The 22,115-nt window shown below is 55.0% G+C and overlaps 5 protein-coding genes across 5 annotated transcripts; 4 read left to right on the forward strand and 1 right to left on the reverse strand.

Moving 5' to 3' along the window:
- Positions 1 to 4,674: 4,674 nt before the first annotated feature.
- Positions 4,675 to 7,751, reverse strand: B0H18DRAFT_1124253 (uncharacterized protein; the record flags this gene model as incomplete). The annotated part of the gene is made up of 8 exons (XM_048034825.1): positions 4,675 to 4,890; positions 4,942 to 5,613; positions 5,677 to 5,915; positions 6,393 to 6,513; positions 6,565 to 6,816; positions 6,871 to 7,168; positions 7,215 to 7,336; positions 7,392 to 7,751. 8 exons carry the CDS (start codon positions 7,749 to 7,751, stop codon positions 4,675 to 4,677), a joined length of 2,280 nt encoding a protein of 759 aa, XP_047887655.1.
- A 945-nt stretch (positions 7,752 to 8,696) lies between these two features.
- On the forward strand, positions 8,697 to 9,780 carry B0H18DRAFT_884869 (uncharacterized protein; the record flags this gene model as incomplete). The annotated part of the gene is made up of 2 exons (XM_048041048.1): positions 8,697 to 9,395; positions 9,451 to 9,780. The coding sequence occupies 2 exons, from the start codon at positions 8,697 to 8,699 to the stop codon at positions 9,778 to 9,780; spliced, it is 1,029 nt and encodes a 342-aa protein (XP_047887656.1).
- A 563-nt stretch (positions 9,781 to 10,343) lies between these two features.
- On the forward strand, positions 10,344 to 11,941 carry B0H18DRAFT_884910 (uncharacterized protein; the record flags this gene model as incomplete). Its single annotated transcript, XM_048041051.1, has 3 exons — positions 10,344 to 11,054; positions 11,274 to 11,493; positions 11,559 to 11,941. The coding sequence occupies 3 exons, from the start codon at positions 10,344 to 10,346 to the stop codon at positions 11,939 to 11,941; spliced, it is 1,314 nt and encodes a 437-aa protein (XP_047887657.1).
- A 286-nt stretch (positions 11,942 to 12,227) lies between these two features.
- Positions 12,228 to 13,317, forward strand: B0H18DRAFT_958863 (uncharacterized protein; the record flags this gene model as incomplete). The annotated part of the gene is made up of 5 exons (XM_048042741.1): positions 12,228 to 12,401; positions 12,451 to 12,590; positions 12,650 to 12,719; positions 12,770 to 12,991; positions 13,036 to 13,317. The coding sequence occupies 5 exons, from the start codon at positions 12,228 to 12,230 to the stop codon at positions 13,315 to 13,317; spliced, it is 888 nt and encodes a 295-aa protein (XP_047887658.1).
- Positions 13,318 to 13,571: 254 nt separating this feature from the next.
- B0H18DRAFT_958864 (uncharacterized protein) lies at positions 13,572 to 14,676 on the forward strand (the record flags this gene model as incomplete). Its single annotated transcript, XM_048042742.1, has 4 exons — positions 13,572 to 13,706; positions 13,800 to 14,024; positions 14,084 to 14,214; positions 14,253 to 14,676. 4 exons carry the CDS (start codon positions 13,572 to 13,574, stop codon positions 14,674 to 14,676), a joined length of 915 nt encoding a protein of 304 aa, XP_047887659.1.
- Between the last annotated feature and the right edge of the window lie 7,439 nt (positions 14,677 to 22,115).

The raw sequence follows: 22,115 nt of genomic DNA on the forward strand, positions 1-22,115 counted from the left end.
CGCTCGTCTGGGGGTCGCTTCATCGCGTCTGCGAAGGTCCTAGGCTCGCCGAAGTGCTCCTGGTCCGCCTTGAACGCATTCTGGGCCACAGACTCGAACGCAAAATCGAGGGCTTCGTCATAAGACAAGAAATCCTCGCTTTCAGCGGAGTACACGTGCTCAACGCCTGCGATCATCGCGTCAAGCGAGCAGCCAAAGGCCTCCTCATGTCCATCTCCACGCAGGAAATCGAGTTCGTCGTCGCTGGAGGTAGGAGAGGGTGGATAGACAGGCTCTGGAAGCAGAGCAGGGCACCAGGTGGACTCAGTGGCGCTTCAATGAGGGGATCAGGTGACGGAGAATTGTGCTGAGCGTTTTGTCGCGTTGGCCAGGCTCGGGCGTCGAGGCAGGGGACTGAGAGTCAACTCTAAAACGCTGGGGCAAGAGATTTCGCCGCTGCAGTCATCATCATTCAGGGAGCCTTGAAAACGCGTAGAACGAGCTGGGAGTCGACGTGAAGGCGCAGGATATGGCCTGTATCCGTCATAGTTGTCGAGTTGACGACAAACTGCCGGACGCTGTGGGGCCGGCGGAGGCGCAGGAGGTGCAGGAGGGCTGGGCGAACGTGCCGGACGGTCAGGGGAATTTTCGCGGACGTCCTGGGGCGCAGGGAGCTGATTTTGCGGTGGTGGTGCAGGAGGTGCAGGATCATCAGAGTCGTCTCCCCCCTGATCATGCAGCTCTGGCGCATCAGGGACGTCTTCAGCGGGTTCGCCGTCGTCGTCCGCGGTCCTGGGACGTCGACCTCGTCGAGAGGGAGGCCGAAAACATTTATGAAGGGCGAATTTCCAGGGAAACAGCGTTCGTCAAAGACAGCATGCGATGAAATGATGAATTTCTTCGCAGCAGGGTCCCAGAATCGCCAGGCCTTGGTGCCCTCAGGATAGCCGACGAAAATGCACTTTCTCGTGTGCGGCTGCATCGCCTTGCGGTCCTTCTTCCGTACCAACACATAGGCAAGACAGCCAAAAATGCGGAAGTAGGAGACATCTGGCTTGCGCCCATCGCCTTTCCAGGCAGCCCAGGGCACAGCACCTCGCAGGGACGACGTAGGCATGCGGTTCCTCGTGTGGACGAAGGTAGAGACAGCATGGCCCCAAAACGACGGAGGGAGCTTCGACTGAGCAAGGAGGGCAGTCCCACCCTCAGCAATCGTCCTATTAGCCCGCTCTGCAACGCCATTCTGGTGGGGTTCGTCTGGTTCAGTGTGCTGACGCTGGATGCCATGCTGAGCGCAAAAATCGACGAACTGCTTGCCCATATACTCCCCACCCTTGTCGTCGCGCGTAGCCTTCAGGACGAGGCCTAGGGCGTTTTCGGCGTACGCCTTGAACACCTGGAACGCAGAGAATGCGTCGCTTTTGCGCTTCAGGAAGGCCACAACCCAGAACCTCGAAGAGTCGCAGATAAACGTCATCCAATAAATGTGCCCCTCCGGCGTAGGCGTCGGGAGAGGGCCCTTGAGGTCGGTGTGGACGAGGGCGATGCGGACGAATTTTCTGGACGCAAAACGAGGGATAGAGTGTCGATGCAGCTTACCAGCTAGGCAAGGCTCGCAGATGGGATCAGGGGTACGCTTCGAGCGGATGGTGAGGCCGGAAACGAGCTCCTTCGAGTGCGCCATTCGGAGATCGTCGAGGTTGACGTGCGAGCAACACTGGTGCCAAAGCGCGAGGTCCAGATCGCAAGTCGTCGAAGCGGACGACGCATTCTTCGTTTGAGACACAGTCTGGCCTAGCAGGTAGTCGACATTGTGCTCGTTAACTCGCGCCTCAAAGCGGAGTTCTCCCTCCTGGTAGAAAAACGCGTTCGCAGCCTGCAGCTCGACAACGTAGCCCTTCTCACGTGTGAGGTGAAAAACGGACAATAAATTGCTGGCAGGCGCAGGGACATGAAGGATGTTGTGCAGTACAACAGCTGGCGGTAAAACTCCGTCCCTCTCCGCAGGTTGAAAGACCACAGACCCTAGTCCAGCCGAATAGACGACGTGCGAGTTGGCGAGGCGAATGGGGATGGAATGGGGAGAGTAGGAGCGAAACCAGTGGTGGTGAGGCGTCATGTGTGCAGAAGCACCTGTGTCGGTGTTCCAGTTAGCTGCTGCAGGCGTAGAAAGCCAGGAGGCGCGATCCGAGGTGGATAGGAGGGCAGAGGCGCAACCAGCACTCACAGTGGCCGCTCCAGCGGACTCCTGGGACGCATCCTGCGCATCCTGGACGGTTTTTGACGCTTCCTTCGCCTCCCTCGTCTTGTCCTTGCCCTTTCCAGAGCGAAACTGTGTGCGCTGCGACACCTTCTCCTTCGCTTTGACACTAGCATCGCGTTTGGAGAAGCACTGCTCCTCGGAGTGGCCAGAGCGACCGCAGAAAGCGCAGATGATGGCGGCAGCGACCTGGGAGAGGACAGGGATCGTCGATAACACACCAGGCTGATTTTCTAGGGCGACAAACGTGTCCTGGAGCTTCTCAAGCGTGAGGGCGTCGTCCAGCAAGAGGGTCTGGCGAAGAGAAGCGAATTCGGCGGGCAGGGCGCGGATTAAAGCCACAGGACGAGCTCATGTGAGTTTAGCGATGTCGAAGTCCTGGGGACGAAGGGCTTTCATATCGGACTTGAGCTGCGAAGCTCGCGTCGAAAGCGTCGACAGGGACTCGTCCTCGGCCTTGGAGAGGCTCAGGAGCGCGTTGTAGGTGTTAAAACGCGTACCAGGTCGTTTCTGCATGTGCACAGACTCCAGCTTCAACCACATCGCCTCAGGATCGTCCCTAATCGCCTCCAGATGCGTCTGCTGCTCCCTCTCCACACACCCCCAGATCTCCCCAGCTGCCAGGTCCCTCCTGTTCTCGAAATCGCGCATATCTCGGCGTTCTGAGGCGTCCAGGGGCTGAGTAAACGAAGGCCTGGTTTCTGAGCCCTTCACAATGCGAAGAGCTGCAAGAGTGCGAAGTCTAGCCTCCATGTCAAGCCTCCATTGCTGATAGTTGCGATTGGTGAGCTTTGGGAAGGAAGCAGGGGACGGCGCCATGATGACGACTCGAAGGGCGACGTGCGGATGGATGGATCGAGCGAAGAACGGGGTAAAACGGCACAGAGACGAGCGAGATATCAACCAAAGATCGAATAGGAGCGAAGACAGGGGCTTAAAAGCGCAGGAAGGCTGAAAGAGCGAAGGGGGACACCTTGGGAGGGCCACAGAGCGTTTGGACTGGCGGATATGGACGTCTGGAGGCCTTCAGAGCGCGGGGCTCATAACCTGTTGGCTGCAGTGCGCCTCAGAGCGAATTCCAAAGGCCTAAGTCGAGCTCTGTAAAGTCTTTATATTCAGGAATCAAAGATACACACCTAAGTCGAGCTCTGTAAAGTCTTAGGGACTTAGAGCTCGACGAGGCGGACTGTCTACGGTGTGCGTTACGTAAGGCGACCATAACTGTACAGCAGAAACAGCCACAAAGTCGAAATCAACGAAGCAGTGAAAAAACGGATGAGTGCAGGGGTTCAAATCCCTGAAGATGCAAACATTATGGAAAATGGTAAACTGAAGGGAATGACGTCGGAAAAAGTACAGTATGCACGGTATAGTGATGGCGTCCATGTAGAATAAAGGAGAACACACCAGGACGCATTCCACGACTTGGACAGGGCAATGGAGCTCAGAATGATTCGCAGAAATGCGGAATAAATTCCGAGCTCAACAACATGTAGGACGGGTAGCTCATAATGACACACCAACCTTGTTCGTCCGAGTCGTCCTCGCGGTGTTCCTGTTCCACAGCCGTTCTTCTCGTAGATCGATGCACAGACACGCTCAATAGATCCGAAGCTTGTCACAGAGCGGTATGAAGACTAACGCACAATAATACATTGTTTATAAAGCTCACCGGATACCACCTCTGGTCGCTTAGAGTACTCGGACGGTTCGAACGGCTCTTTGCAGCGATCAGAAAGTCGCAGAAAAGTAGTTAATATATTTTGAACATACCTGCCACATTGTTGGAGTGCTCATCTAGACCGCCGCTACCTCTGTCACCAAACTCATCCAGTGAGGGCTCTTGCAGCCGGCCTAGGAGGTTCTGAAGCGGTTGCAATGAACTTGCGTGCGCTTGAAGTAGTCCGCAAACCTCTTGATACTCCTCATCTGAGAACCATACAAGCCTGCCGAAGATTGCATTGCCGGTTGTGGATGCATTGACGTCGGTAGTGCTTGTGTCAAACATAGTGGCAGGGTTTACTGAAGAGGGAACTCTCGCTACTAACAAGCGCCTCGAACTTGAAGCGCGGTCTACGAATGTGACACCCATCCGAGATGTACGGGCCCAACGTATACTAGTATTCAAAGAAATAGCTACCAACTACCAGTATTGCATTAATGTTATACGACACTGTCTAAGTCCCGTTGTCCCCCGTCCAGCCTGGCCGGGAGGGCGTCTGTCTACCCAATCTAACACGCGGTGGTGGACGGTCTGCTTCATGCAGTCCACCAAGGTGCGAACCATGGTCTCCGAGTGTGTTAGGATCGAACACCGAGATATATGATTTAGTCGGTCGCGAAATTGAGGATAATCGGGGTCGGCCAGCAAGTCGCCGGCCTGGCCGTAATTAGGGACATGTCGTTTTGCAAAACTGACAGATGGTTAGTGTTTCTCAGTCATAAGGGGGAGTTGCACACTCAATGATCCACTTGTTGTTGGACGGACCTAGCCCGGGAAACGCATGCAGGTCGGGGTCTTCCCAACGTGCGGCAACCACCTTGTTGAGCTTGTAGCAACTCAACGAAAGTGTTTGCAGAGACGTTACCATGCGGTCGATTTGGGTAGGCTGTTCCGGTTTGTCGGGTGTGCCCTGGTTAAGCTGTAACACCTACGACATTCTCAATTAGTATTTTATCAGTTTGAAGTGCCGAAGACTCACCATGTACGTCAAAGCCGCGATAAAATCGGTCTCTGTAGTGGTGTTGTTGGCCACCAGCCGGTGCACAAGCCTGAAATGCTCGGGCAGGATGAGCACATAGGTTAAGTCCAGGGGGCCATGCATGGCCTGGCAACCCAGGGCCATGGGAGGACAGGCGTAATGGGGCCATCGCACCCGCACCTTGGCCAGGTTGGCTGTGCTGGCAAGGAGGGCTACAGGGTGTTCAACCTTTTTACGTCGCCGTCTCCCAATTGATGGTAACCTCCCCAGGAGTTTTTCCCGGTGCTTTGAATGCATCCTTGAGGGCCCCATGAACTTGCATGACCCCCAGGAATCCTCCTTCTTAACCCGTCTCTGGTGCCCGTGCCTTTCCTCATCCTCTCCCTGATCCCCTTCCCCGTGCTCGCCCTCCCCCTCATTCTCGCCCCCCTCGTCCTCCTCGTCCTCCTCGTCATCCTCGCCCTCATCTTCATGCCCATTCCCGTCCTCCTCGTCGCTCTCCTCAGCCTCCGCAGCCATGGCAGCTGCAGCTGCCGCGCGATCGCGAGCCGCGAGCTTCTGCCACTTCTCCACCACCTTCTGGGTCGGTCTCTTCGGCTTGCTTCGCTCCCGCACAAAGCACAGGGAAAATCTGAGAACCGGCTGCAGGTTGCGATGGAACATGTCGCGAATCTGTCAAATTTGTGATCAGTGGTAGTACTCCGAGTCATCTGTTTAGAGATGAAGTCACGTCACCCTAGCCCTCATATTCGGCCAAGGCTGGGTGGCGATGATTTCGTCCAAGAAATATAGATGGCCCTTGTGGTGAAATGTCTTGATGTACGCTGTGTCCGGAACTAGGGCGGGAGATTCACCCATATGATAGGCGGACTGAGCGGAGAGACAAGCTGATTGCTCAACCTCCGCCCCATCCAAGAGCGCATATGTGCTTGATCGACAGCGGGCTACCACCCCTTCGTGAATAAAGCCAGGTGCTGAAAAAGCCATGGGTCAGTCGTTTCTCAAGGACGGTGCTGATGTAGAGGGCCAGGCTCACCTTGCTCAAGGGACGGCCATACCCCATCACAGTCAGACTTCTCTTCCCACAGAGCACCGGAGAAGAGAAGCGCATTCACAGCGCATATGCGGTGTGTTCACAGCATGTTGGGTGCTGGTGCAGCCGCTTTAGGTCCGTAGCAATCTATCATGAACATCAGAGATCTCATTGCGCGGCATAAGTACATATGAAGACAATAGAACTACTTGAATAACACGCCTCTGCTAGCCCCGCGTGCGAAGTACGGAGCTTGACCCCACATGAGGCGCCAAAACCTTCCCTCTGTGCCGCAACCCGCTCCTGCACTTGCCGCACCCCGTACTCCAGGTGCGCACCCAGACCACAAGCCGTATCCGCACTGCAATCCCGCAGTTTCTCCCGAACACGTGTGTTGATCTTGACTTTCTTTGCCCACAGATAAGGTTGGGCAACGTGTTTGAGATACGATTGGACCATCCCCGCCAATTGCTTGCAATCCCCTCCATGGCTTCGGGGAGAGCCTCTCCCAACCCCATTGGTATGGTTTCCGTGACCCACTGCAATTTGCAGTGAGTATCCATCCATGAGCCCATTAAACAACCACTAACCGTGAAGTTCCCCCCCTCTGCTTCCCAATCTCTCAGGTTCTCTGCCTCCTCGACCCTTGCCAGGAACGCCGGGAACTGCGACCTCATGTACGACAGTATGCACACCTCGGGGCGGAAGAACTCCCCGGGAGGGAAGGAAGCCCGCGGGGTGAAGGATCGCGACGGGCTGGATGGGCCAGTCGTGCCCCGCTGACTGATATGCACTATCAGCAAGCCCTGCAGGGACGGCAGAGACGGGAGGGCCATGGCTAGCTGACCAGGCATGAGTTGGGCGTAGACGTCAGTTGTGATGGAGGTTTAGCTAACCTTCTTGGTTTCATACAAGAATTCTTCGGCACTCTGCGTGAAGATGCAGAGCGCAATTGCAGTGTCCCCTGCGGCAGGCGACTGTGCAGAGGTGTTGATGGTGGCATGTTGAAGGACGCACTCCAGATTAGGGTTGCTGATGACCGTCCGAGAAACAAGCGAGGGCGACGTCCGAGTGTGCCCGTTTCCCACAAGACAAAAGAGGCTGCATATGTCGGCCAGGAGGGGCACCGCCAGGTCTTCGCTGAATGTGGGCGCGCGCACGGTGAGGTGCTTCCGCCTCGGAAAGAAGTCAATCCTGTGGGCAGTGAGCACGGCGTCCATTGTGCTCTCCTGTTACTCACCTGATAAATCTCAGAAAGATGCACCATCGTTTGAGGTCGCCTTCAGGGCCCTCCCACTCCCAGCTGCTGTCTAGCTGCCGTTGCAGCATGCGGTAATGCTCCTCCGGAATACTCTGGATGTCCTGCAAGGTAGCTGTCAGGAGATGGGCGTAAATACAGCACAACGGTCTTACTCACCTGTGTTACAACGCCACAATGTCCAGCACTCGCCCATTTGAGCCATAACATCCATACTTTGTCGTAGTACCCAATGAATCTGAAGAGATTCGCGTCTTCAAGTTCTGGGGTCGCCGAGTGCAAGAACACCACGAACTTGTCGGTGTGCGGCGGGGGAGACTCCACCTTCTGCGCATCGCGGAGAGAGCGACTGGGAGAGTACTGTGTGACGGAGGTAGCAGGGGACAGGGTCGGAGTTCTATGAGGCCCGACGTCGGTGTCTGACCATTCATTTGAAGTCTTGGAATCGGAAGATGGTGGCGTGCCACCCTCCGAAACAGGGGAGCCTGAGCAAGCAGAGTTGGGTCGAGATTGGGACATGGTGATGTTTGTAGGGGGGTGCGGCACGCAATGGTTGGGCAGGAGCGGAACATCTAATATGAAGCATGTGAATCGGTCAATCGGAGACACAAGCCGCATCCATATGAAGCACTGCAACGGCGTCACTCACACATTCACTTGTAATCTCCACATGCTCGAACTTCCTTACTATCTTGAGGGGACACAAGTTCACATTGCGTCACAGGGAAGATCAGCGCGAATACTTGCGACCGACTTGCCCTCAGCATGCATCTGAGAAACAGCGGAGCAGAGGCCATCTGGGTATGCCCGGAGCCCGCCATTGGCAGCCGGCGCCTGGCAGCGGATTCCACACTTGCCTAAAATGGTGTTTGGCAAGGTGCCGGCCAAACACCATTTTGAGTGTGGCGTCAGCCACTGCACCTAAGTTACAAGGATGTGAGTGCCAATCGCGTAGTTCCATTCTAACAAATGAGTGACTCACCGGCTTTTGGACAGTAGTCAGTGGGTAGTGGGTAGTGGGTGGTACGTGCGCAAGAGTGCAAGTGAGTTGCACTTGTGTATACGCATACCAAGTCTGCGTTATGATTACAAGTCCGTTTCATTCCATGGAAATCCAGACGCAGTTTGCCTGTTCCTTTGCGTGGCTCACTCACCGGCATACAATCTTAGTTTAATCCCAAATGAGGGGGTAAAAACCATGAAGGTGAGTGGTGGGAATGAGAGTCGAAACCCGAACAACAGGAGGTAATATGCAAGCGGCGGCGGCCTTACCTCATTCGCCGCTCCCTTGACACATTAATCGGTTGGCGCCGATTTGCGCGGCCTTACGAAGTGCTGGGTAGGCGCTGTCAACCACTTTCCATCCGCATCCACGTATTTTTTTAGAACTGTTGCAGGTGAGTTGCACTATATTGTAGATTGTTGACGAGACTTACTGTCATCAACCGCATACCAGCTTTTGACATGGGGCGGAACCACAAAACCGGCCGGGTACCGTTCTTGTCCCCAGAGGATGCAGAGGACCGGACCTGTCCGGCCTGTGACAGACCATTCGACAGCGCGCAGGGAAAGAATGCGCATCTGAGCACGGCGACCTCCTGCCGCTGGTACAGAAAGGGAAAAAACCGACAACCCAACCTGTATGACGCCTCAGACGACGATCTCGGGCCCACTGTCTCAGATGCTGGCTCTTCGGATAGGGAGGTTGACGTGGGCGACCTCCATGACGTGCTGGAGCATCGTGATCTCTTTCAGTTTGTACTCCCTCCATCCACGTCCAGCTTACCTGCGCACCAAGGCGAGGCGTCAGGCTCTGCAGGCCATTCGTTGCCGATTCCCCAGGTCCCGGCGTTGGACGATGATGACGATAGCAGGGTGGAAGAAGAAGACATGGAGGCTGGAGTGGTCATTCGCATGGAGGAGACGGTCATGGAGACATGGAGGGCTTACTTTGGGGAGAATGGCGAGGACGAAGCCGAGGTTAACGAAGACCGGATGGACATTGATGGCGACGATGGTCCGCAAGGCAGACCGCAGAACAACCCGGATCTTGATCAACGTTGGAAGCCTTTCGCGTCCGAACTCGACTGGCGGGTGGCGATGTGGGTCATTCGCGAAGATGTGGGCCAAAACTCGTTGAACAGATTCCTGAAAATACCCGGAGTAAGTTTCAATATCCCTAGTATGCCGGTTGCAGATGCTTACTGTTCTCTTGCAGGTGGTTGAGAAATTAGGGCTTACCTTCAAAGACGTCAGGGAGCTCTTCATAAAGGTTGACGATATACCCGACAGAGCGGCATGGAAGATGTCTAACCTAACTTTTCCCGATCGGCGTGACGAGGAGCATATCGTTCGCTATCGGGACATTATTGAGGCCATCAAGGCGCTGCTGGGCAACCCATCCTACGCCAAATACATAGTTTATCGACCGCGCCGCGTCTTCTCTGACCGCTCAAAGACCAAGTGTATATTTACGGAGATGTGGACTGGTTTTTGGTGCAATGCAGTACAGGTCAGTCCTCGAAGCAGCTTTCAGCAAAATATCTAACACATACCTTGCAGCAACTTCTCCCTGATGGCTCAGCCGTTGCCCCCGTCATCATATCCACCGACAAAACTCAGCTCACCCAGTTCTCTGGCAACAAGTCAGCGTATCCGGTCTACCTAACCTTGGGCAACATACCCCGGTCTATCCGACGCAAACCATCTCAGCACGCCTGCATTTTGCTGGGCTACCTTCCGGTCTCAAAAATCGGAAAGACGGGACTCACCAAACGCGAGCACAGGGCTCGAGGGCAAAGGCTGTTCCATGCGGCCATGCGTCTGATCCTGAAGCCGCTCGAGCGAGCTGGTCTCGAAGGCATAGAGGTCACTGGAGGCGATGGCTCAGTGCGCTGTGTTCACCCCATCCTAGCCGCCTACGTGGCGGACTATCCCGAGCAGTGCTTGGTAGCATGCTCGAAGTACGGAACGTGCCCTAAATGTCAGTGTCCTGCAGATAAACTGGAAGAAAAGAAGGCCGCTGACCCGCGCACGCCCGAGACTACACAGAACGTTGTCAAAGATGCCTTGCAGAGCGGTCGCAGCTCGGCCGCAGCCCAGGCAGCATGCATGGAACAGGGCGTGAGCGGGGCCGTCAAACAGCCATTCTGGGCCGACCTTCCCTATACTGATATTCACCTCTCAATTACCCCCGACATTCTACATCAGCTCTATCAGGGGGTCTTTAAGCATCTTGTCTCGTGGTGCCAGGACCTTCTGAGCCCTGATGAACTCGACAACCGACTTCGCTGTCTACCCCAGGCGTTCGGTATCCGGCACTTCAAGAACGGAATCTCCTCCCTAGCCCAGATCTCGGGCAAGGAGAGGAAGGAGATGGCGCGTGTGCTCCTGGGATGCCTCATCGGCAAAATCCCCAAGCCCGTCATGCTCGCCTTCCGCTCAATCTTGGATTTCATTTACCTGGCTCAGTACCCTACTCACGATGACGATACCCTGCAGTATATGCAGGACGCCCTGAATACCTTCCACAAGCACAAGGGCGTGTTGGTTGAGCTGGGTATACGGGACGACCTGAACATACCGAAGCTTCATTCCCTCCTCCATTATATCGACTCAATTCGGATGTTCGGCACCACGGACAACTACAACACCGAAATGTTTGAACGCCTACATATCGATTTTGCGAAGGACGCCTGGCGCGCTTCGAACCACAGGGATGAGTTTCCCCAGATGGTCAGATGGATCACCCGTCAGGAGAAGATCGCCCTCTACGAGGCTTACCAGAATGAGTGTCAGGCGGATGCGGATGAGGGCGCAACCGTGGACGAGGAACTTGAAACCTCTGAAGCTGAGCAGCACGAGGATAACGCAACCGGAGGAGACCGGCTGGAGGAGCTCGTGGACGTAGGGACCTCCATCAAGATCGCAAAGTATCCACCTTCACCTCAGCAGCATCTGGCTCGCATACAGGAACAACACAACTCACCGGGTTTTACGACCGCGTTGGCGCACTTCCTCAATGATCTTCAACCGCCGCAGCTACGTCTCAACCGCCAAGAGTTCGCAAGGACGTACCTGCCCTTCGATCGCGTGGACGTCTACCACAAGTTCCGTTTCAAGCCCTGTGCCCTGTCAGATGGCAAGGAGGAGGAAGACGTGGTCAAGGCCGTTCCAGGAGCCATCCGTCTTGGAAGGAAAAACCGTTTTGACACGGTGATCGTGCTTGAAAACGAGGAGGCTGAATCGACTGGTGTCAGAGGTGAGAGGCACGAGCTGTTGTGAAATTAACGTAGGAGGGTGCACTGACCGAGCTCACAACAATAGGTACAAGGGCGGCGCGGGTGAAAATCATATTTACCCTGCCCAAGAAGCTTCCTGTTTCTCAAGGCGGCGGGCCAGCACCCGCGTGGTGGCCGCAGGAGCCCCTTGCTTATGTCGAGTGGTACAACCGATTTGCAAGGGCACCGGATCTAGTCCATCTCATGTACGCCGTGGGCAAGGCGCCGCGGCGGGCTGACGGTCTACCACAGGGGAAAATCATACCTCTGTCGCAGGTCCGTCAGTCATGCCACCTCATACCTCATTATCCAGTAGGGTCTCAAGGGGCGGTTCCTGTGGACTGGACTTCGGAAAACGTACTGGAAAAGGCGGCGAGTTTTCACCTTAATAACTGGGGCGGAACATACGCCTACCAGACCTTATGGTGATCACTGATGTCATCTGAACCGTCCCCGCCTCTGTTTCCTCGCGTTGCAACCTAATATCCCTATCACATCAACATACACAAAAATTCGGATGGTTCATGCCTACCTGTTTATATACATGCGCTGTGCACAGCGTACAATCTCCGGGCCCTGTGAGTGCAAGCGCCTAATGGGGAGCTTATCAGGCGCTCATTGAGCGCCTAGATGTGGCTTTCTTTTCACTTTCTGCACTTGCGCACCACTTCAAACGACTTTCAACCACTCTCTCACCGCTCCCAACTGCTTCATTATGGCATTCTCGCGCATCGACTCACTCCTGATCAACATACTGGTTCAAAATGGCCTCCCGTCCTATCAAAAGATAACCCGAGGCTGCACGAGGCAATGCCCGCACGGAAGCAGTCTGAACCATGTCACGGTCGTGTGTCTGGAGAGGGAGCACATCGGAGAGCTGTTCGATTTCGTGAGTGTCCGTTTCTATGTGCAGGTGCGACGTGGCTGATGTACTACAGTGCATGATGCACGAGAGTACGGGCTGTACCATGGTACGGTGCCCGGATTGGTGGCAGCCCTCGCCGGAGACGCAAAGGGTCATCCTGGACCAAGTCCACGAGTCGTACTTTGGGCTTCAGGGGCCTTTTAGGATGGGTGGGTGGGTCTACGCGGGGGCGTTCGAGGATTTCCACCGGAGTGACGGGGGAGAATCCCCAGTTTGTTGCGGGTGTACCGCCCGGAGGAGGCTCCCAGAGTGGCGGTAGTGGAGACGGTATTCATCGTCTCGGTACGTCCCTTACACCTCATGTCGCCTCTGTTTCTAACGGAACTTACCAGGACTTCGATGACCGGGTGTCCGTTCCCCTCCTGTGCAAGGTGGACGAGACGGGACATGAGATGGAGATTCCCGGTCCCGCCGAGCAGCCTCTGCTGCTGCAGATGTTCCCGGGGCTGAGCCCGTGGAAGCCGTTGCCCCGCACGGGCCTCGGGGCCGCAGGATTCGACCTCTACGACGTCAGAGGGCAGACGTTCATCCCGACGGCCACGCTCCCGAACGACGTCTCACCCTACACCTCCCCCTCCGCCACATCCCCACCTTCAAGCTGACCAACGTCAGTGTAACCTTCCGCACGAGCGACCGCGCCACGGGTGCCGTTGCTTCCGCCCCTACGTGCTCCATGAAGCACAGCTTTATGCAGCAGCCCTACGTCTGGGCGACGGACTTGCCCGTTCCGCGCAAGTGCGTGGCAGCCGACTGGACTGTGAGGGACTTCGGGATGCCGCTGGGTGTCGTAGCGATGCGCCCCGGGCCTGGGGAGAATGGATACGGGGTGTGTCGGGCCCCGTACTACAACTGGGAGACGTCCGAGTACATTCACGTTTGACGGCCGGGAGATTCAGGTTACGTGGAGTCCTTCAAATGTACTATTAGTCCTCATCGCTGTGTACCATTTTTGTATTGTGTTTGAGCCCGTATACACAATAACATCGTTTGTACCACCTACTAGCCGTGCTGCGTGAGCGTGGGCGCCTCAAAACAGTCTTAGTGACCGCTTCTTTAGCGCTTAAAGGTCGCTTTCCTTCAACTTGCGAACCACACTTACGCTTCACTCACCACGCTCAACCGCTTCTCGTCTCAATGGCTGGCCTCGGATTTGATAAGAGACTCATCAGCCTACTCGCGCCCGTACTCCCGCCGTTTCCAGTGGTCGCAAAGTCGACCGCCATATGCCCCAGCTTAGAGAAAAGCTTGGAGGTGTACCATCTCACGGTTGTATGCCTGGAGAACAGCAGGAGCAACTTTGGCAAGCTCTTCGACTACTAAGTCTTTTAATCTTTGCTTTCGACAACTACTGACGCCCTTTAGTGTCCATCCTACCATGGGACGGAGTGCCCGGCCATTCTGAGCAAGGTGCAACCGGAACGCGAGGTCATGGAGGAGGTTTGGCGTCTTGCGCGAGACATGGATCCTCCCGCAAGGCTAGGAGGATGGGCGTACATGGGGGAAATAGTGGGTAGTGGGCAGGAAGCGGTGGTCCCGGGCTTGCCGGCCAAGGAGAAAGCGATTGTCGAGGCTTTGGTATTCTTCAGGGTGCGTAGTATACCTCTCACTGAGCGCAACAAATTGACTAATGTTTGAGATTTATTCAGGAGGGGCACACGCCGATGACTCTGCCGCTCGTAGGCTACATCCGCAAAACCACGGGGACCTCGAGCTGTCCCTATCCCAACCCATCTTCACGCAGGTTTTTGGCCGCCTCAACCCTCACAAACGACCATCGGTCAGCAAAGAAACTGTCTTCAATATTGACCGCTACAGCACTAGATACAAATCCTACGTGCCGGCTTCCACCAGACCGCACCGTTCACCAGTCATCCTTGCGCTCCCTCTGGAGTCTGTCCCCGTCTTCAAGCTCAGGGACATTGTCATCGCCACGTCCGCGCCGGACTACGCCCTCGGCTGCAAAACCGACTTTTCACCCATGTGCGGTTTGAAGGCGTCCTTCATGGACGGTGAGTTCATGTGGCCCGCGGTCTACAACGTCCTCCCTCGTCAGTACAAGACCGTTCCCTGGCGCGTCCGAGGGAAGGTGGCAAAACCGTCTCCAGACCATGCAGATGAAGCGCTCCGTACGTTCGGAGATGTTGCCGCCGTGAATGACCAAGCAGGGTCTGTCGAGGTGGAGCAGCCAGAGCCGGAGCTCTGGCTAGTGGAGGGCAAGGTGGAAATACCGATATTTTAGATGTATGAGTAGTATGCCAGTGACCACCCTCTCAATCGCCATGATGACACTCGCCTCGTCACACTTGCCCCAGTGTTGATAGCATGTGTAGACAACTTGAATGCTATATTTTCTGTACCTCACGAGAGAATTTGTGTGAAGGGCTGCAAAAACAGAGGGGTTGATTTGAATGTGCGTGTTGGCGATTTGCTGGTACAAGTGTTGGCATCTTCAATGCACTTACAAAGTTAATGCTCTAAACCGCAAAGTATTCTCAATGCTTGTGAATTTGACGAAGGCCGTATAATCACTTTCGATGTGTCTACAAATATTACAAGTACTTTACAGCTACTCTGCAAGCAGCGTTTTGCTTAGGAATCACAATGGAAGTACTTTTGGTAGTTGTGGCGGATTTGGAAATTCACCAAGCGCTTGGGCGCTCAAAGTGTTTTTCCTGATGCTTTGTACCCAGCAGGTCCAATCGGCCAAGCGAGTCTCGATGTGGCTGTTGTGACGAATGTACCGCAGGTACATTGGCCTCCGCAATGTCCGGCATCGCGGTAACATGTCGGTTACCTGTTCGCACTGGTACCTTCTGACGGTTCGCCACCTCTGGTTTCAGACGTGGTGGGTCGGGTACTTCATGAACTTTCGGTCTATTTTTTGTAATATCGGGTACCACGTCCAGATTCGGACGTGGTATCGATTCTTTCATTGCTATTTCCTCCAAGGACTCGACGGCGACGTCGATCCCTGTTGAACCATATAGGCGCCCACCGGGCTGCCGGGTTCCACAGGCCGGATCGCACTGCACGTGCTAGATCCGCACTTACCGCATAGAGCAAGTCATGCGTGGGAATGGACTATACAGTAGTATTAGTCAGCGTCTCTCAGATGTATATAAGACCCACCAGTAGCGTAGCTCTCTCTCCAGTTCCTTCACCACGAAGTAACTTGTGTGCCTCAAGTATACAACCTTCAAGCAGGTAAGTTAGAGCACGGTCCACTACGTGTGACCTAGTCTGCTCAACAGGTTATGAGCCCCGGTCGACGCCTGAGTACTGCGCCTTAACGGCTGCGACTCGATGCGCACTGGCTTACCTGCGGCATCGCCCTCACGGGCTTGAAGCCAGGGGGAGACTATGCGCGGAAACACTGCAGGTCTCAAGCGCGACTCATGTCGCTGCTAAACCCCATGAGGACACTGAGTCCATGTGTGTGGACAGCGCCTTTTGGGTGCAGTCCGTTGTGTGACAGAGTGCTGACGTCGCCTTCGTCAAGCAGCTCTTCAACGCTTCCCCCGTTTCACACAACTATCACAACATGTCCAACGCTCTCCTCAACATGGTCCCCGTCCTCGACGGCTCCAACTACGCCAAATGGTCGGAAGCCATGAAGTCCTACCTCCAGAGCCAGGAAGTCTGGTTCATGATCGGACAGACTCTCCGAGTCGGTGAGCGCCCGACGCTCGAGGAGGGCGGCAGGAACCGTCAGGAGGTCTTTGCGTGGACCCAGGCGGACGAGAAGGCGCAAGGCATGATACGCCTGCGCCTCAGTCCCTCAGTCGTTCAAATCATCAAAGATAACGACTCGGCGAAGGATCTCTGGGATATGCTGTCGACGATGTACAGCAAGCAGAACGCTGCCAACCTCTACGCGTCCTTCAGGACTGCGACGACAGTGCGCGTTCCTGCTGACCAGCACCCCGCTCCTTTCCTCGCCAAGATCATCGACGCTTGCAAGAAGCTCGAGGACAACGATCTCAAGCTCCCGACGCGCTTCTGGCCATGATGGCCCTGAATGCTTTACCGTTGCGGTACGACAACGTCGTGCAGGTCATGCTGCAAACGACGGACATCAAGAAGCTCAAGATCTCGGATGTCCGGCACGCCGCCAATCTCGCCTTTGAGCAAGGCTCGGGCAAGAAGGCGTCTTCTTCGCACGACGTGAAGAAGATCTCGGCCGTCAAGCGAAAGCAAGGCGAGCCGAGCTTCCAGCAGCAGCAGCAGCGCCATGACGGCGGCAGCGGCAGCGGCGAGAAGGCCGACAAGGGCAAGGGCAAGCAGCGCGGTAAACGCAGCGGCAAGAAGACCCGTGCCCAGAAGGACGGCGGCGGCCACAGCAACGGCCACGACCACACCCACATCGCCTGCAGGCGTCTGTGGCTGGTCCCTCTACGTCCCACGTCGTGGACATCGCGCCTTCGGGCAGCAAAGTCCGCACCGTCAAAACACGTGCGCCTGTGCAGAAGCGCCCTATGCGCAACTGCCAGCGATGGCTGCAACGCGCCCTCAAGTTGGCCGAAGAGGTCGACGTGTCTTCTACGGTCGAGCACCTCAAAACGCTCACTCAGGTTGTCGACAACTCCGCGCAGATTGAGGACTACCTCTCTGATACGGAGTCGCGTGCATCCAAGCGCGCTCGTCTCTCCGACGACGACGACGACGACATGGCCGTGAGGATCGATGAGGTGAACGCGGGTTATAACTCGTACGACGACGGCACCTGGGCTGAAACCCAGGAACCCCTTAACTGGGGGTTGGACACGAGGAGGTCAACGAGAACGTCGACGAGGACATTGCGATGGCCGCCGGCCTTGATCTGGACGAGGACGCCAGGTCAGTACCCTCATCTTCATATTCCCAGCGACACACTAACAATGCGCTACCCACAGCCGCATGTAGTGTACCATCTATGTCGCGTAGCAAACTAGATCACAGTAGTTTGCTACATAAATATATACATTGTCGTCACGCGCGAGAATTTGCTGCGTGTTCAAAATGTAAGGGAAAAAGTAAGATTGAGAACATCCTAGAGGGTGGCAATGACGCCTACCCTGATGGAGACCCAACTTGGATGTTGGACTCTGGTGCTTCAATGCATTTTACCAACCGGATGAGTGACTTCGCTGAAGTTGAGGATCTCAGCGAACCCATCCTGGTACAGACTGCGAATGGCACGGCCCGCTGCACGAAGCGCGGGACCGTCTTCATCAATTTCCTAGGTGGAGACGGTGAGATGATTACAACTCGTCTACACCCCGTCTATTATTTCCAAGGTCTGCATCAACGGTTGTTGTCCATGGGGACTTTCCTCAAAGAAGGCATGACTGTGCGCGGTGGTTCGCAGCACATCGACCTCTATGAGCCGGGATCGCGGGATCCACTATATGTATTTAAACCGCTGAACCCAGGTGGCTCTATTTTTGGGATTTATGCTGCATCTTCTGGGGAAGATGCGCAAAGTATCCACAATACGGTCTACACTGTAGACTATGAAACTATGCACCGCCGTTTTGGGCATCCCTCAAAGGATGTTCTTCAGAAGGCTGAAAAACACACCGATGGTTTCCCTCTCAGGGTTGAGTTCCCTACGGAGGATCCTGTGTGCCCTGGATGTGCAGAAGGGAAAATGCCCAACAAGGCTTTCCCGCCATCCACAAAGCGAGCGACAGAGCCCTTCGAGCTCATTCACAGTGATGTGAAGTCATTCCCGCTTGACTCCTACCATAAGTACAGGTACTACATACTGTACTATGACGACTACACGTCCCACGCCTGGACCGTGAATCTGCGCACCAAAAGTGCTGCGATTTCGTCTACGCGGCAATTTCTCGCCATGGTGATAACCCAATATGGCAAGAAGGTCAAGGGATGGATGTCGGATGCTGGAGGAGAATACAAGTCTGATGCGTTTGACAAGATGCTGAAAGACGAGGGCATCAAGATCTTGCAAAGCTCGCCGCACACTCCTCAGGAGAATGGCAGAGCTGAGCGACTCAACAGGACGATAATGAACAAAGCTCAGGCTATGCACCTTGAAGCATGTCTACCTGAATCCTGGTGGGAATTTGCGGTGAACCACGCTGTCCATGTGTACAACAGGACACCATCTCGTCGCCTCAAATGGCTGACACCATATGAGATGTTGAATGGCGAGGCTCCCACCATTAGGCACCTACAAGTATTCGGGTGCGGCGCATACGTCTTTATCCCCAAGGACGTGCGCAAGAACACTCTGTCTAGAAAGTCAGAGTTAATGACATACCTCGGTGTCGCCCCCGGAGGTCACGGTGACTTGTTCATGCGTGCACCAAATAATGTGCTCTATACGTCGTCACATGCGTTGTTCGACGAGAGTATGTTCCCAAAATGCCCCAGCATGAAGCGGCGGGGTAATACTAGGCTGCAAAGCGCACCAAAACATGACCACAAAGCGGGTCACCAACCCACTTCTCAGGAGGATTCAGACGATGAGGATATCTCTCGTCCCTACCACCTTCCAAAGGGAACGGACAATGAGCGTGACGATGCTCAGGAGCAGCCAAAGGCGCCCAGTCCAGTTCCGCCGCCACAACCTTCGGAATTCCTGCGCCTCAGGGGCAGCGGAAATCAGGTCGTCAGCGGAAGCATGTAACTCGCCCAGGGAACGTCTACGGTGAAAATCGCAATCCCGTAGATCAGTACAAAGAGATTGAAAAGAAGGGGCAGTGGAAAAAGATTGTCGGAGAAGGGTCGGGTAGCGCCCGCCCTAACCCTCAATCAGGGTCGCAGCAACAGGTTCCCGGACCTAGCGTGCCAGAACCACAGCCAGACCAACCTTCTGGATCTGCCTCGGGCTCAGACGAAGAAGTCGAGGAGTTACTCATGGCACGACTATGCCGGGAAGGGGGAGTAGGAATGGTCAACATGCTGCTTTCATGCGCAATACCATCTGTTGAACATGATTCTCCAGTGTCCAATCCACGTGAATGGACATACCGCGATATTCTCAAGCTACCCAAAGAGGAGCAAGAGAAGTGGAGACTAGCGTGTCGCGAGGAGTTAGAGGCTCTACGTAAACACAATGTCTATGAGTTGGTAGACCGTCCTAAGGGACGTAGGGTTACCAAAAACCGCTGGGTCTTCGACGTCAAAACTGACGGTCGTAAAAAGGCTAGACTAGTCGCAAAAGGCTACTCCCAGATTGAAGGCCTTGACTATGATCAGGTCTTCTCTCCCGTCGTACACTTTGAGACCGTGTGCCTAATACTCGCGCTAGCTGCGCTCGAGGGCATGCACATCTCCGGACTCGATGTCCGTAATGCGTACCTCTATGGTAAACTCGACGAGGAGATTTACATGGAGCAGCCTGACGGTTTTAAAGTCCCAGGCCAAGAGCACAGAGTCCTCCGGCTACTGCGTGCTCTCTATGGACTTAAACAGGCGGGGCTTGCGTGGTGGTGCACCCTCAATGAGTCCCTCAAGGAACTTGGCTGTGTACGCCTTGTATCCGATGCCGGAATATTCATCTACAAGACAAAAGATGGGAGGTTCGTCCTCATCATCGTCTATGTGGATGATGCCCTTTTCTGCGGAAAAGACAAGGCCCTAGTGGCCGCTCTAAAGAACCGCTTCATGAAGAAGTGGGAGTGTCGTGACCTTGGCGATGTCAAGGAATTCCTGCGAATGAGCATTACTCGGAAAGGCGACGAGATTCATCTCGACCAAACTGCCTACCTTGAGAAGGTGCTTGAGCGCTGTGGCATGCAGAATGCTAAATCTGCGCCTACTCCACTCCCTGCGGGCTACAAACCTGAGCCTTACACCGGCACGGTTGACCCTGCACTTCGAAGTCGGTATCAGACTGTCATTGGCTCCTTGCTATATATCATGCTTGGAACTCGCCCTGACATCTGTTTCGCCGTGACAAAACTCGCGCAACATGCTGCGAACCCGTCACAGGACCACTTAGATAAAGCGCTGTATATCTGCCGCTATCTAATTGGAACCAAGTCCTATGCGCTTGTATACAGCGGCAAAACTGGACAAGGTGTCTCGGCGTGCACAGACTCCGACTGGGCTAACGACCCGGAGATGCGGAGGTCTCAGAGTGGCTACTTTATGAAGTTAGCTGGTGGAGTGTTCAGTTGGCTGTCTCGACGGCAAAAGACGGTAGCACTGTCTTCAACTGAGGCTGAATACATGTCGCTCAGCGACTGCAGCTGCCAAGTCGTATGGATTAAAATGCTCCTCGACTTGGCCCACTACCTATCTGCTCGGATAATCAAGGAGTGATATTCATCGGCTCCAACCCTGTAACTGAGAGGCGGTCGAAACACATCGACATACGCTATCATTATATCAGGGAGCTAATTGAAGAACGACAGGTCAAAGTCTTCTTCATTGGCACTGACGATAATCCGGCAGACCTCTTCACCAAGAACTTGGGCCGTGTCAAGTTCCAAAAGTTCAGAGGCATGCTCGGACTTCGATTCTACGATGAAGAGTCCTAGAGCAACCACGGACGGCAGCCCATGGTGCCAGGATATGCTTCGTATGTCAGGGACGTACTTAGCAAGGGGGAGTGTTGAACCATATAGGCGCCCACCGGGCTGCCGGGTTCCACGGGCCGGATCGCACTGCACGTGCTAGATCCGCACTTACCGCATAGAGCAAGTCATGCGTGGGAATGGACTATACAGTAGTATTAGTCAGCGTCTCTCAGATGTATATAAGACCCACCAGTAGCGTAGCTCTCTCTCCAGTTCCTTCACCACGAAGTAACTTGTGTGCCTCAAGTATACAACCTTCAAGCAGGTAAGTTAGAGCACGGTCCACTACGTGTGACCTAGTCTGCTCAACAATCCCCTCCCCCCTTGAGACCATAGTCCCCTCCTCAGCGAAGCAAGACTGGGGGGGTTGCACCACGGTGGATCTCGCCGCGCAACCCTATTGCTTCGAGGATGACACGAGGCAGAGCTGTGCCGTCAGTCGTGCACTCCGTGTATCCCGCCGATGTTCCAGAACTTCCGCTTCCTGTGCCACCGTGTAGGCCGGCACTGCCACCCCATCAACCCAGATCTGGTGGGTGCGGAAGTCGAGGACCACGTTGTGCTTGATGCAGAATGTGGTTCCCAGAACGATGTCGTACCTGTTGATGTTAACTACATCCATGTAGTTGACACTGTTCATGGGACTGACCTGGATACGGGGGCGTGCTCCGTAGTTGATGGTGGTGCGACTACCCTTCGTACCTAGTTGTAGATTGAGGGGCTCCCTCAGATCTACCCGGTCGGCCTTGGCCAGGAATGCTAGTTCCGGGGACATGGCATCGGTCGTACACCCTGTGTTGAACAGCGTGTACGCCTTCACGCCATTAACATTGATCTCCGCACAGAGCGTCCGAGTCGCCTCGGGACTGCGTTCTGGCTGGTCCGCCGGCTCGGAGGTCCTTCGGATCTTCGAGTCGTACAGCCAGGCCGCCTTCATAGTGCGGGCTGGCGGTAGCATTTGTATCGCGCTCATTCGAGTAATGTCTGTCATGGCGGCATTATACGATGGGTGCGCCAGGTTTTCCTGGCTCACCCGAGTCGACGATCGGCGTTCCACACGCATTGCTTGGAATGTCATGAGCCCGAGCTGTGCTACCGCTCCGTCCTCATCGTCATACTCGTCCACAGGAGACTCATCTCCTGGATC

Source organism: Fomitopsis serialis (assembly GCF_022376445.1).
Source record: "Fomitopsis serialis strain Sig1Antser10 chromosome Unknown B0H18scaffold_119, whole genome shotgun sequence".
NCBI lineage: Eukaryota > Fungi > Basidiomycota > Agaricomycetes > Polyporales > Fomitopsidaceae > Fomitopsis > Fomitopsis serialis.